Source organism: Kwoniella shandongensis, chromosome 7 (assembly GCF_008629635.2).
Source record: "Kwoniella shandongensis chromosome 7, complete sequence".
Taxonomy (NCBI): Eukaryota; Fungi; Basidiomycota; class Tremellomycetes; order Tremellales; family Cryptococcaceae; genus Kwoniella; species Kwoniella shandongensis.
The window spans coordinates 1303526-1317427 of record NC_089293.1 but is presented as its reverse complement, the minus strand read 5'-3'; the positions used below and the strand labels follow the sequence as shown (position 1 = coordinate 1317427).

The 13902-nt window shown below is 50.5% G+C and overlaps 3 protein-coding genes across 3 annotated transcripts; 1 reads left to right on the top strand and 2 right to left on the bottom strand.

Moving 5' to 3' along the window:
* Positions 1 to 30: 30 nt before the first annotated feature.
* Positions 31 to 3885, bottom strand: CI109_104357 (uncharacterized protein; the record flags this gene model as incomplete). The annotated part of the gene is made up of 18 exons (XM_032005398.2): positions 31 to 620; positions 689 to 725; positions 788 to 975; positions 1036 to 1075; positions 1131 to 1249; positions 1312 to 1439; positions 1499 to 1714; positions 1775 to 1847; positions 1910 to 1978; positions 2032 to 2133; positions 2193 to 2236; positions 2299 to 2395; positions 2455 to 2627; positions 2683 to 2794; positions 2854 to 3021; positions 3123 to 3344; positions 3440 to 3652; positions 3720 to 3885. 18 exons carry the CDS (start codon positions 3883 to 3885, stop codon positions 31 to 33), a joined length of 2757 nt encoding a protein of 918 aa, XP_031860359.2.
* A 1245-nt stretch (positions 3886 to 5130) lies between these two features.
* On the bottom strand, positions 5131 to 8885 carry CI109_104356 (uncharacterized protein; the record flags this gene model as incomplete). Its single annotated transcript, XM_065967482.1, has 19 exons — positions 5131 to 5318; positions 5394 to 5663; positions 5717 to 5746; positions 5800 to 5836; positions 5883 to 6079; positions 6131 to 6170; positions 6234 to 6480; positions 6531 to 6746; positions 6798 to 6870; positions 6920 to 6982; positions 7032 to 7139; positions 7188 to 7228; positions 7287 to 7386; positions 7442 to 7614; positions 7677 to 7788; positions 7854 to 8075; positions 8140 to 8358; positions 8415 to 8627; positions 8696 to 8885. The coding sequence occupies 19 exons, from the start codon at positions 8883 to 8885 to the stop codon at positions 5131 to 5133; spliced, it is 2739 nt and encodes a 912-aa protein (XP_065823554.1).
* Positions 8886 to 9251: 366 nt separating this feature from the next.
* CI109_104355 (uncharacterized protein) lies at positions 9252 to 13482 on the top strand (the record flags this gene model as incomplete). Its single annotated transcript, XM_032005400.1, has 6 exons — positions 9252 to 9541; positions 9606 to 9860; positions 9913 to 10390; positions 10442 to 10850; positions 10905 to 13213; positions 13285 to 13482. The coding sequence occupies 6 exons, from the start codon at positions 9252 to 9254 to the stop codon at positions 13480 to 13482; spliced, it is 3939 nt and encodes a 1312-aa protein (XP_031860361.1).
* Positions 13483 to 13902: the final 420 nt, after the last annotated feature.

Here is a 13902-nt window from a genome sequence, read left to right as displayed (position 1 = left end):
AGCTGCCAAGCCTCATCTAGGTACTAGCAATTATTGACCCCCATCATACTTCGTCGCCTTATTCCTCTCAGATTCCACCTCTTGCTCCTTGGCGCTGACTCCCGACTCTCCTCGATACGACGGCGTTGACGCGCCAGAATCTGCTCTTTCTTTGCCCTTCCCTTTACCCTTTCCTTTCCACCATTTCCCACTACCACTCGTACTGCCGCCAGTTGCACTCGAAGTTGCACTTGATCCTACACTCATTGCTGTGAACTTCTGATTTTGGCCCAAGACGACTGCCCCACTCCCGCCGTTTGGTCCACTTGATTCTCCTTGAACCATCAATCTCTGTCTCATCCTTCTCGCCTCGACCTTCTCTGGCGATTTTTGAACTTTCCATTCCGCCAATATTCTCGCTTTATCACCCTCCGTCACACCTAGTTGCTTGAGTGACTCTTGGCTGATTTTAGCTCGGGACGAACGAAGGACATCAGCAGGCGATGAAGCCTGGAAAACGGTCGTTCGTTCTGATGGAGTTGTGGAATTTGAACGGTTCCGAGCTTCGCTGGCAGCGCCTTCAAGCCCAGCTGTAAGGGCTCGAACGCCGCCTGAGAGTGAATGACCAACGAGTCCGACGGCTGGAAAGAGCAAGTCCAGGGGTGTTAGCAACCATAGTGAACAGAGAATCAAGGATCGGCGAACTTACTACCATGGATGATTCCGACTGCTCCGCCGATGGGACCCTGGAGGGAGGACTCGCACCGTCAGCAGGTTGTCGACTTGGACGTGGATGTCAGCTACTCACCGCCCGCTGCAACCCTCTCCAAGGCTCCATCACCACCCCCCTCATCCCATCTTTCACCCCTGTCCATGCCTCTTGTCCCGCTTCCCTCATACCAGATTTCATATCGGTGATCGGCATCCTTTCGCGAGTGCCACGCTCGTAATTCCATGTCCAGCCGCCTTTGGAGTTGTGTACTTGCGAGACGCGTGCTGCACAATTTGACGATCAGTATGAGTCGGGACAAAGTCTTGGACTTGCTTCCTACTCACTTGGTTGCTGTGAAGGTATATCGACCACGCGTTGAGGAGCCTGTTAAGAACGATGGTAAACATCAATCGTGAGCCACACCGTCTGGTTTACTTACAGGGTTACTAAACATATGCGTAACGCTCGTGACTGATTTGGTAAGTGCCACAAAGAACGCCTGAACACCTCCGACGATAGGATCTGAATCTGCCAATGAAACGGGGAACTCTCGTGGTCCTACAACAGACTGGAGTCAGCACGTAACCATTCCGTACGAGTGGAGCGGAAAAGCGACATACGGTTCAGTTCAAGCCCCTGGAAGTCCACTTTTCCTGCTTCGGATAGAACGGCCGCGGCCACGCCCGATAGTCGAAGAGAGTACTCGGGATGATACCACAATGCGACCTGAGAAGGTACGATATCACATCTGTTGTCCACGAAGGTCAATTCGACCGTTCTGACTTAGGGGTGAAAATGGGCACTTACCGCATGTTTTGAAGAGGCAGATGTCTGTGGATTGACTTTACAGCCTCTTCTCCCCCGTTCTCCGACCGCAGATGATTACTGATTGATCTAGCTGCCTCTCGAACGCTGGGAGAGTACACCTCATCTAAGACCGAGCTGATTTGTTCTATGCTGACCAAGTCTATGGGTATAGGTCGCGATGCGACTCCGAGTTCCACCAGACGGTCGCCCCAGAAACTGTCATGCTACGTCAGTGGGGACTCGCCACCAAACGCAATCAAGTTGATCGACTCGTACCTGTTCAAGCAGTTGGTGCGTATAAGAATGGACGGAACTCCATATCTCAGCGCCGTAGAGGAAACATGGGCACCTGTTCATTGGTCAACCATTTGAGACTACGTATCTAAGGCAGTCGAGCGGTCCATTACTCACCGCCATCGTGACATATAGCAGCTACCCTGGTCTCCGCCAACAGATACTCGAGGGGTGGTTCTCCGCCCTCTGGTTGGCCGATCAACCTACAATCTGCAAGACAAGTTCGAAACAGAACTTACCAGCTATGACGAAGATCTCTGGAGTGCCTCTGAAAGAGCCCGCGCCTTTGCCTGAGACTATGACTCTCGAGCCCATCTTTCTCAGACCACCTACGATAGCACCTGAGGATGATGTTCGAAGTCAAGTACCAGACTTGTACAGTCGCAGTGGGATTGCTTACCGAATATCTCCTCTCCACTATCGAAACGGTCAGGGAGATCCAGTCTAAATGAGGTGAGGGCATTAGTGATCGTACTGAATGAGGAAAGATACGATACAGAGCTTACTTTACATAGATCGGAGGTGAGCCCTCTTTCAGGAATAACAGCAACTCGTCGTCGGGTCGATATGATCCCTCATCGCGACTCAAGAAACCAGTCACATCTAACGCATGAGTCTATGCGTTAGTTAAGTCCCAATCTGGAGTGCAGTTGGGTGCTCACCTATGTGCTGCTTCCAGTCTGCCGGTGTGGTGACCGTCAGAGAGCTCCAGGTGTACGTGAAGGGAATCTTCAGTCTGTCCAAAAGACCAGGTCCAATGATGTCGTCGGACGGAGGAAGACCAAGGGTGCGTGAACGAAAGTCGCTAATAGCATTCCCTAGAGACTTCCAAACACTACCGTTTAGATCATCAGTGATGTGACACTGGAAAAAGTGAGCTGATTACTGACAGATTCTCAAATAGGGCGTAGCTGAGATAGGAAGTTAAGTGCTGCTCGGCATTTGAACTGTGGACCGCAGTACACGGATGGGAGAACGCAGTCGTCGGAGACCAAGGTGTTCCTATTCGTTCCTATATATGAGCCGCTAGATACTGTAGCTCGCAACAGATCACGACTCACCCGCGACAATATGGAGAGGGAGACCCAACAGCTCGGCGGTGTGGATATGAGCAAGGCACGAAGGCGCTGCTATGATCAGGTCCGCTGCGAAGGGTGTGCCGGAATCTTGGTCTTGCCAATAAGTGGATTTGTAGAAACTTCGGAATATGGGCTCGAGGATTTCGGGCTCTGTTTAGGTCAAAGATACACTTATCAGTTCGGGCCCTCCGCGATATGAGAAGGGGAGATAAACCTGTCCCGGGGGCAGAAAGGTGCTAGATTTAACTCACGTTTCCTCCATTCTGCTAGACTTGATCCTGGCGGAGCATAAATATCGTGAATATGCAACTTGTCCTCGAGCGGTTGACCATCCTTCCCCACTTTTCCGGAGAGCGATTGAACTCTCGCACGTTCAATGGCACCCTTGTGGATTTCTTGTGTTGCAATTCGGACTCGGTGAGAATGTCGAATGATGAGCTCTAAAGCTAGGGTGATGTACAGCTGGATCTCATCTACGGATATGCAACGTTTCGTTAGTCTTAGTCAAAACGGACAAAAAGGATGGATCAAGCTTGAGACTTGGGTGGTTTAATCATAGGTGACTTACCACCGTTCCCGATCACGAACATTACGATATTCAGAATAGGTATCTCTCCTTCTGGGTTGGTATCAACAGCATACTCTTTCACAGACGGCGCATAGTCAACTCCTAGATCTGGTAATGTCGCTTTGAGATCTATCCATACGTCCACATCGCCCGTTGACGACCAGGACGACCTTGCGGCTAGTCCCGGTCCGGTACTTGTAAACGCTGATGAACCTGTATTATTCAATGTCCATCAGCTAGTGTTAGGCTGGTGAGAAGTTTAATTGGAAGGAAAACTCACTTTCATTATCATTGATGGAAAGAGTGGATAGTTGAGTCTGGGATCGTTCTGGAAAGTAATGCGGAGATGGTGTGGTAGCGGTAGTGCTAGCTGCAAGAGGAGCAGGAGGTTGACTGGCGCTAGCCTCGTACGGAGGCGGAGCGACGTCGTGTGAAGCGGACATCATCGAGTGTCGTTAGGAGTGCGATCGTGATTACTACAGTACAGCACAAAGGTAGACGGTGAGCTGTCAGTATATGTTATAAATGAAGAATACAAAGTTGATTGAGTCGTGCGGTTCAAGAGGTCATAGCAACCGCGGCACGGTGTGATGCATGGAGACCCCATATCGCTGAAGCGATCTCGGAACCGCGAGAAGAAGCGACGGCGCAACTTTAAGCTTATTCTCCGGGACCTGTGCGGAAAGTCAGCGATACAATAGATAACGTTAAGCGGTGCATGACGAGCAGTGCGTGTCCTTACTCTCCCGCGATATTGTGTATCGAAGCGTGGAAGACATCCTCCACACAAAGCAGCTATTGCGAAGGGGTAGCGCAGCGCTCATACACTTAGTTGGGTGAAATTTGTGCGTGCAGTTTGCAAAAAGACAGTTGCCATTTCGCGGGACTCAATCACCTCTTCGCCGGGCTGCCCCCAGATCTCATCTAATGACGATGAGCTCCTGATGTCTTCCTCGATTTTATACAAAGTTACTGTGGGGCCACTTGAAAGAATCTTCGGACGAAACATTACGTTTCTAAACCCCAAGATTAGAAACTGACGAACCCTCTAATCAGAATAGAGGTGTTCTACATTTCGGGAAAATGTGAAATGTGAATCTCGGGTGCCCAGTCCATTAATCCCAAAGAAACAGCTATTCCCTCTGTATTGTATCGTACAAGCTGATCAGGTACGGGAGGATGGAATTGATAATCTGACAGTAAAATCGCTCTAATCGATACTTCCACGAAGACGCAAACTGTACTAAAGGGGAGTCCCGAGATCGCAATTGTGGCCATCAACCACAATCCCAGGACAAGTATACTTTGTAGTTGTTGGTGTTGGATAGGTCAGTACCATGTATGCGGATTGGGAATGTGTGGGATTATCACAAGTGGCGAGTCATGCACAAACTATGTTGCCGTAGAAGGGAGGGAAAGAAGAGAGGCAACGAGACGACAGGACAGGGATCCGGAAGCCATAGTATACAAACACATGTTCACAACTTAAGCTTAACTTTGATCACCGCGTGGCATTGCAGTACTCGAGGATGACAAATACCAGCAAGCATCAACTCTACGTTGTGAGCAATGGTGATTCTCACACAGCACTCCGATTTCCTAGCATGCATACTGTACAGGTATTTACATCGTGGTGCGATCCTCCGTTCATTGACTGTGTAACTGATTTCGAATCCACCTAGATAGCACGCTTACTTCCCCTCTTTCTTCCGCATCTCACGTAACGCCTTCTCATACCCTTTCCGTTCTTCCGCCGTCATCTCACGATCCTCATCACTGCTTCCCTCGTCCTCCTTGTCTCCTCCGCTCTTCACTCCCTCCTCATCCTGCTTGACATCCTTGACGTCGTCTTTCTTCTCTTCCAACTCTACCCCAGCACCTTTGGCCGAAATCTGTCCCACTTTGACACTAGTCACTTCTTCCTCCTGCGGTTGGACGTTGCCCTCCGTATCACCGTCTTCGTCCAAACCACCTTCATCGCCCTGCATGACCCTCTTTGCTCGCTCCTTCAACTTCTCCTTTCTCGCCTTAACTTTGTCGTTCGTCGTCATCTCGGCGAAGCGCTGTGACAATTTGTGTTTCTCGTCTTCGGAAAGACATTTCGCAGCTTCCCGACTTAGGATCTGACGGGGCTCTCGGAAAACAACTTCTTGTGGAGCGGAGAATTTCGTTCGGATCTCTTTCATTGCGCCGCGGATGGGAAGGGACAGTGCTCCAACGATACCTAAGTGGAATCAAATGAGTGGTCTGAGGCAAGCAGAGCACGATTTCACTCACCAGCCGCAGGTTTCGCGGTGACGTTCACGTCTACAACAAGGTTATCGGTTTGTGTGCTTGAACTACTAGTCAGCTTCACTTACAGCTTCGACCCATCCCTTTGATCGCGCCCAGAAGGCCCTGCGGGATGTCAGCTCTGTTGGCATCATTCGTCACAATAGCTCACCTCTTTCTTGGCCCCTTCCAGTGGTTCAGTGACCAGCCCAGTGATGCCGTCCCAATACCCATAAAATACCCCTTTCGCGCCTTCCTTGACGCCGCTGTTGAGATCGTCCACGCCGCCACGAGTTCGCGAAGAAGATCCGATTAAGCGGGGGATATTATCCATTCCTTCAGACACCGAGTTGATGATGTTCATCATCCCTACATGACTGTGTCAGCATGTGTGGCTGTAAAGGAGAGGTATACACTTACCTCGAGGAATGGCTGTAGCGGTGTTGATGATACCTTTAGGCTGCATCGACTCGATGTATCAGTGTTGTCCCCATCTCACTGCGATTCTCGAGGGGCAACTCACCGGGTTGTAAAAGATCTGAGCGATACCTGAGTAGTAGTTGGTAACGGTTGACAGGATTGCCGAAGCACCACCGGTCAGAGGATCCGACACTGATCTTCGTGAATCATACTCTTTGGCCCTGTGAGGCTCCAACGACTTCCAATCCAATTTCTTCTGTTCCACCATGACGGCCGCCACTGCTCCACTCAGCCTCATAGACAGATCATCGGACCACCAGATTGCCACTTTCGTGGTGTCCACATCACACCTGTTCACAAAACCCATCAGATGGCGCTGGAGAAGCTTGATTGGACCCACCTCATATTCAACAGCGGCAGATGTCTATGGAAAGAGTCAACGCCTTTCTGCTCTCCCGACTCTGATCTGATCTTGTCTGCCATCGTCTGAGCTGCAGTCTTTGCGGGAGCCCCAACGGCGTATTTGATTGCGTCCGCAAGATTTTCTGCGGTCAAAGTCTTTTGAGGGATCGGAGGCGGACCAGCACCAGCCTTGTGTATCATGTTGCCCCAGAACCTAGGGTAGAGTTAAGACTAGTCCACTTAATCTGCTACGGTGGTCACTCACGCTTGGTCTCCAAAGAATGGAACGACGATAGTAGGTAGGCCGTTTCTCAATCCAATAGCGGTCGTACCAGCACCTGTAACGATAGTCAGCTCGTTACGACTCTCCCTGTCAAAGCGACATACCTCCATGATGGCATACAGCTGCTACTCTGTCCTCGGCGAACAGCCAATCATGGGGTACGTTACCTAAAAGCTGTCAGCTGACACCTGGCCGTCACGACCTTCGAAACCTTACCTGTGAGGATGAAGACACTGTCCGGAACATCACAGCCACCCAGTCCTCCCCATCCAGCGCTGACCAAAGCTCGCACACCAGCTGCCTCTACTGCTTCGAATATAGTCTCTGCGAGGGCTGTCAGCAAGGGGAGGACACAAGTAGCGGCTGACTCACTGGTCATTGCTGTTGCATCCTCGACCACGACAGATCCGAATCTACGTCCCCCATGTTAGTATATATGCCGGAGACACTTTATGAAAAGGGGAAACGAACCCTATGTATACAGGTGCTGGTCCGTCTGCGAGGAACTTTTCCAACTCTGGTTCGGGTACGAAATCGTCGTCCCCAGATAGGAAGTAGAACCCGGATATATCTGGCACATGGCTCAGCTTGATGCACTATAAATTCCTCTTTTGAGCCCAACTCACCAATGTGTTCTTGCCAGTCCTTCGGTTTGTCAATAAGAGCGTCACTCCAGCAGTACGTCCATGGCACTTTGAGTCGGTCGGTAACCGAGGGACCTGAACCCATTGAAAGTGGTTCCAAATATAGCTTTTTATCTCTGAAGTCGTTGATCACGTCACCTAGTCCTTGCCATTGTCTAATGTGATGTATCAGCTTGACCGATGGATACTCGTATTTGGTCGGCGAAGAGCCACTCACAACATCTCTGCCAGAGCGAAACTGAGGTAGTTGGTGAGGCCCTTCTCTGCGCTACTTTGCTTGATATTGACGAGAGGATGGTTGAAGGCTGTCGTCGGTGACCAGGGCATTGCTAAAATGACATGCATCAGCTATCCATCCACCGGGAAGGGAACAGTGGGAATCCTTGACACTCACTGAACGTCATCAACAAAGGTAATCCTAGTGCTTCTGCGATGTGTACATGGGCAAAAGCAGGTGGATTACTGATAATTGCATCGGCTGCAAATGCTCGTCCAGTCACTGGATCGGGAGAGAAGACAGATTTGTGAAACCCTTCGAGAAGTTGGGCAGTCATAGTTCGTTTCGATGCGATATCGCCATTGGTCAGAGATGCCATACCTGGCAGCAGTCCGGGGTCTGAGACACGATAGGCATTTGATCAGCAAGGGAGATCGACGATATGTGGATACCAACTGCTCACTCTTGACCATGTACGCCATGAGCTCTTTCGGATCTCCTCCAACGTCGAAGAACTCGATATGACCTTCGAGCGTTTGACCGTCCTTGCCTTTCTTGCCCTTCAGTCGACGATTGGCCTTTATCACAAAATCCTTGAAGTCTGGATGAGTTGCGATTCGTACCCGATGGTTGTTGGATTCGATCAGATGAAGGGCGAGGGACAGATACGGTTGAACATCACCTATGAGTTTCGTCAGCTATCACTTATCCACGGAAATGCAGCCGACTTCAGCTTACCTCTCGAACCTGTGATGAAGATGACGATGTTCAGTGGCGGACAGGTCGAACTGGTTTGTGTATCGACGGCGTATTCCTTGACAGGTCTAGCGTAGTCTGAAGGCAGATCTGGCAGTGGCTTCTTGAGATCGACCCAGATGTTGATCATTCCCATTTCATCGAGCACAGCTCGAGAGTCCAGTCCAGGTCCATCAGACGAAAAATTGGCATAGTCTACGCAGGATAACGTCAGCTCGTACATTGATGAGGTGAGTCTCGGGGCTGGGAGACTGGACACATACCGATGTTTGGATCCACTTCCACTTTACCAACTTTGATACGTCGAACTCCAGCTTTCTTCTCTGCTTCCTCACGTTTCTCCTTGTCCTTCTTACTCTCGTCCTTAGGTACATTAGGGTCATCCTCCTCAGCAGGCAAGACCATTGCTCCGTCTTCCTCCTCTTGCATGTAGAATGGTTTGTCTCTAGCCATGTTGATTGTATTGGTGATGAATCCGAAAGAGAGAAAGATTACAATGGACAATAGAAGGAGAAAGGAGACATGATCATCGTCCCCATCAATATGGATATCATCATGTTCATCAATCTGTTTGACAAGCTAGTGGTGGTGGTCGTGCATTGTGGAGGTGGGACACCGTGATGACGTCGGGGAAGAGTAGCAAACGATATATCATGATATATCCACGTCATTCAATCTCCGGTCTCAGTGATAAGCTTCCGAGCCAAACAAACAACCACCCAGAGATCAAAGACGCGTCAACAAAAGCGACTGATTTTGATTTTCCTTTCTTCGATATCCAACCAAGTTTCCTCAAGACACGAACAACCGCGTTGCATTATGGAGTCCCTGTTCTCGCCCGTGCAGAGACCTCCTTCTCCCACAGCAGCCACTGCTCCGACGACGGATTTTGCGCTCATCGAATCGCAGAAGGAGAATATAAGACCGCTCGCATCTGGTAGATCAGCGGCGACCCTCTCGAGCGTGTTCAAAGAGCCTTCAGCGGTTGACAAGGTCGTGCAAGAGGGACATGAGAGACACAGAAAAGACATAGAAGAGGCTGAGAGGAGAGATAAGGAAGGAGAAGATATGATTGATGGAGTACAAGATGTTTTGGACGTCTACAACAAGTAAGTGCAGTGTCACAACGTTGGTATGCAAACACAGCTGATAAATATCGTTGGGGTTGTTCAGGTATATTTTGTTCGTAGTTCAACATCACCCTTCGTCCGATTCCCATCTTCTACCACTCCTCGAAACTACCACAAGACGGTTCGTCAACGACGCGAGGTATACTCAAGATGTGAGGTATCTCAAGCTCTGGGTGATGTATGCTCGTCAGATTGAGAGACGTGAGGAGATCTGGGCGTTCTTGGAATCAAGAGATATTGGGACCAAACACTCGGTATTTTATGAAGAGTGGGCTGCCGCTCTGGAAGGACTAGGAAGGTGAGTTACTTCTGCTCGTTTTTAGTGCATCAATTTGCTTATATTTGGGTAGACGGAAGAAGGCAGACGAGATCTACCGGATTGGTGTAGCTCGAAAGGCTGCACCGGTAGACCGACTGAAAACGAGACACAAGCAATTCCTCGAGCGAATAATGGCGCCTCCCTCTGGCGTCGTCCCAGATGATGACCCTATGACAGTTGCTTCAATGGCAGTTCGTACACCCGGTCGTTCTGTTCTGGGGCAAGTAGCTGCCGCCTCGACATCAGTGGCTGGTGCTACCCAACTGGCTCCATCTTTGCGATTATCGAGCAAGAGTAACGGATCGAAGATGGAAATATTCACGGATGACGGAGGGAGATCTGCAGAGGAATCTGCACCTGGAGAATGGGCAGATTTCGGGACTAGAGATGGAAGAAGGAAAGAAAACACCGTCGAAGCAGGTCCATGGAAAGGCGAGACCTTACCTCAAAGTGCCGCGAGAGGGAGAGTCGCTCCTCGAACACCGAAAGTTGAGGTCTTCAAAGACGTGGTAAGTCCTTCCGTATCAAAGGGGTAAATCATCGCTGACACCGATTTTCAGTCTCAAAATGACGCGGTACGCGCTGCCGATGAAGTCTTCTCTCGCATCAGACAACAACCACCTACAGAAGCAGAACTGCTCAAATCTGACCCTCTTCGTCATTATGATACGTCGGCGCTTTCAACCGATATTCCGTCCCTCCCTGCACCTCCTTCGGCTCGTAAACCTCCAAAGGCCAGTAAGCCAGCGGCCCATTTCGTCATGAAACCATGGGAGTGTCCTACAGATGGACCGGAAGTTCGATCGAATGCGGGCAAGGTAGAAAGGAGGATGTTTGATTGGAACAATGTGTTCAAGGGGAACGATGAGTGGAGTTTCGAGGAAGTTCGAGCTAGGCAGCGAGGACTAATCGGCAAAGAGTGGAAAGGCGAAGTTAAGGAGTGGGAAATGGCTTGGCACAAGCCTGGGTGTGAGTGCGCTGCTTCTGAAAGCCCGGATGGTGTTGCTGATGTTACTTGCCCAGCTTCGACGCCCAAGAAGGAAGAGAAGAAGCAGAAACCTCCCTCTCCAACCGTCAATACCAAACTGGCTGAGCTCGAAGTCATGAGGATGTTCGATCAGACGATTCACGGCGGAAAAGTTAGAGACGCTGAGAGCGACTCGGACGAAAGCTCATCAGACGAGGAGGACGAACCTATCCAGACCGCTCCCACTCCCTTGCCCACCCGTACCGGTACGATCTCCATGCTCGCTACTCCAGGCGGCTTTGTTCCACCCACACCTACACCTGCGCCAGGATATGTCTCGCAAAATCGACTTTTCACCCCGGCCACTATTCCGGAAGAAAGCATCGCACCGCCTGTTTTCAGTGACGAGAATGCGTCGCGTCCAGCGGTGTTTAGCGACGAGAACGCTGTTCCACCATCGGCCAGCAAAGCAGGCAAATTCAACATTTTCAGCGACACACCTGCGAAGACTCCGTTAGCCAGTCGAACACCCCTGGCAGCGAGCACGTCAAAGCCGCGTGCTTTCGGGATCTTCACCGAAGAGGGAAATGCCCCTCCCCCTCCTCCTGCGTTTGCCGAAACCTCTGCTTCTGCCCAAAGCCGACAACAACCAGCAACGTCAAACAACGTTTTCGCAACGCCAGTCCCTGCTCGACATGTTCCATTGAGACGAGGCACAACCGAAGTCATCCAGGAAGTGCCAGAAAGTGACGAGGACGCTTCATTGATCCATGAAGTTGCTGAAGATGTCGCCGAAGTCCACTTGAACGACGTGGAGGAGGACCAGGAACAGCCAAGAGGTATGAGGAGGTTCCAGATCAACACAATGACACCGATTACCGAACGAACTTGCGAATACACCAATATGACAAACGCACGATTATCTATGACAGGTTCTTCTCGACAATTCAGTATTCCAGAGACCGAATCAGAACTCGAGGAGGGCAACGCATTCTTGGCGTCAAGTTCGAGATCGGCTCCGTTGTCAAGCTCAGTGAGCGCCGACGTGCAAGAGCGGGAAAGAGAGCAATCGGCATTCATCCCCGTCGACTTTGACAAATCAGGTAGCCCAGACGACGACCTTTATTCAGGTGATGTCGAAGGAGGCTTCCAGCTTCCTGAAGGTTTCACGATCCACAACACCGACCGCGATCACTCTGGTTCAATGCACACTATGAGACTGGTGGAAGGAACCGATATGGATACCATGCATACGGCTGGAGAAGGCTCGGTGGAGCCGGACACTGACGCCTTTGTTACTGCCTCGCAACCTGCAGCTGGCGCTTTACCAAATCCTTGCAATCCTGCCGACATCGAAGTTGTCGCTACACTGCTCGCCTCAATCGATCCTCCTTTGTCGTCGCTTTCCGGTTTCATGGACTACCGAAACATTGCGTCTAACCGATTAGGAGGTCTGCAGAAGCATGCTCGATCAAAGGTCAGACGAGCGAGCACCAGCTCTCGAAACTCGATTGCCGGTGGAGATGACACGTGTTCGCTTGATCTCCAGGGGAAGATGTTCGAGATCCGAGACAAGATAGGCGAAGGCGGGTTCGGTGCAGTCTTCCTTGCCGTTGACGTGGAGGCACGACAGGCGCAAGATGACGCCGACAGCGATGATGAGGACGATGAAGAGAAGGACAACTCGCTTGTGGCTGTCAAAGTCGAACAGCCATGTAGCGTTTGGGAAGCTGTAATTCTCGATCGGATCAACCGGAAGATCGATACAGCGCTTCGATCTTCTATCGTCCAAGCTCGAAACCTTTACGCCTTCCAGGACGAATCTTTCCTGGCACTTGACTACTCTCACCAAGGTACACTGCTCGACATTGTCAACAAAGCAACAACTATGGGTATCGCTCCTTCCGTTGCTGGCGGTCCATCGGCGGTTGACGAGCTTCTCGCAATCTTCTTCACTATCGAATTGCTCAAACTTGTCGAAGGATTACATCGATCTGGTTTCATCCACGGCGACCTGAAAATCGATAACTGTCTTGTCCGACTCGACGATCTGCCGAACCCTTCTTCCTGGTCAGCGAACTACGATCCGTCAGGTGACAACGGCTGGTCATATAAGGGTGTGAAATTGATCGATTTCGGTCGAGCGATCGATCTCAGTCTTTATCCGGCAGGGGAGAAACAGCAGTTCGTGGTGGATTGGAAGACGGATGAGAGGGATTGCAAAGAGATGAGAGAGAATAGAAGTTGGTCGTACCAGACCGACTACTTCGGATTGGCAGGAGTGGCGTATTGTATGTTGTTTGGAAAGTATATGGGCACTGAGTCGGTTGATGGCAAGGAGAAGATTGACATGCCTCTGAAACGAGTGAGTCTGGAAGACAACCCATTGTATTCAAAACTCCTGAGCAGATCGCTAACTTGATTTTGTATCTGCAGTATTGGCAATCTGCCCTATGGAATTCACTCTTCGATGCACTTCTCAGTCCAGGAAACGAACTGCCCATCACAGATCGACTCGTCGATATCAGACGAGAGTTCGAATCGTGGTTGGCTGAAAATTGTCAGAAGGGTGGAAAGAGTTTGAAGAGCATGTTGAAGAAGATTGAGCTGGCTGCGATCACTGGACGCAAGTGAGCGTGGGTGTGGGCGTGGGCGTGGGCGTAGCATAGAGCGGATGGGCGGGTTCGCGTCACCAGTGGATCAACAGTAGACAGATTGCATCTTGTGTAGAGTATCATGTATTACCATCTGGCCAGTCGTCAGTGATTGATCCTTCAGTGAAGTCTCTCACTCAGCACATCACTAAGTAACCACATCCGAAGAGCCTTGCATACGATTCTATTTTCGGAATATTGATTGCGGCAAGTGGGTTAACTTATCGCCTCGGAGATTTCCAGGTTATTTATAGCCTCGGACGCCGAGATTAGTGCGTCGGCGTACCAGTGACTTACTCGGCCGATGTCCACATCTTGATGATCTGGCCGACACCGAAGTCACAACCCATCCCATTCACATATATATATATTGTGGGCCAGACGTTCGGCACCAGCGTCT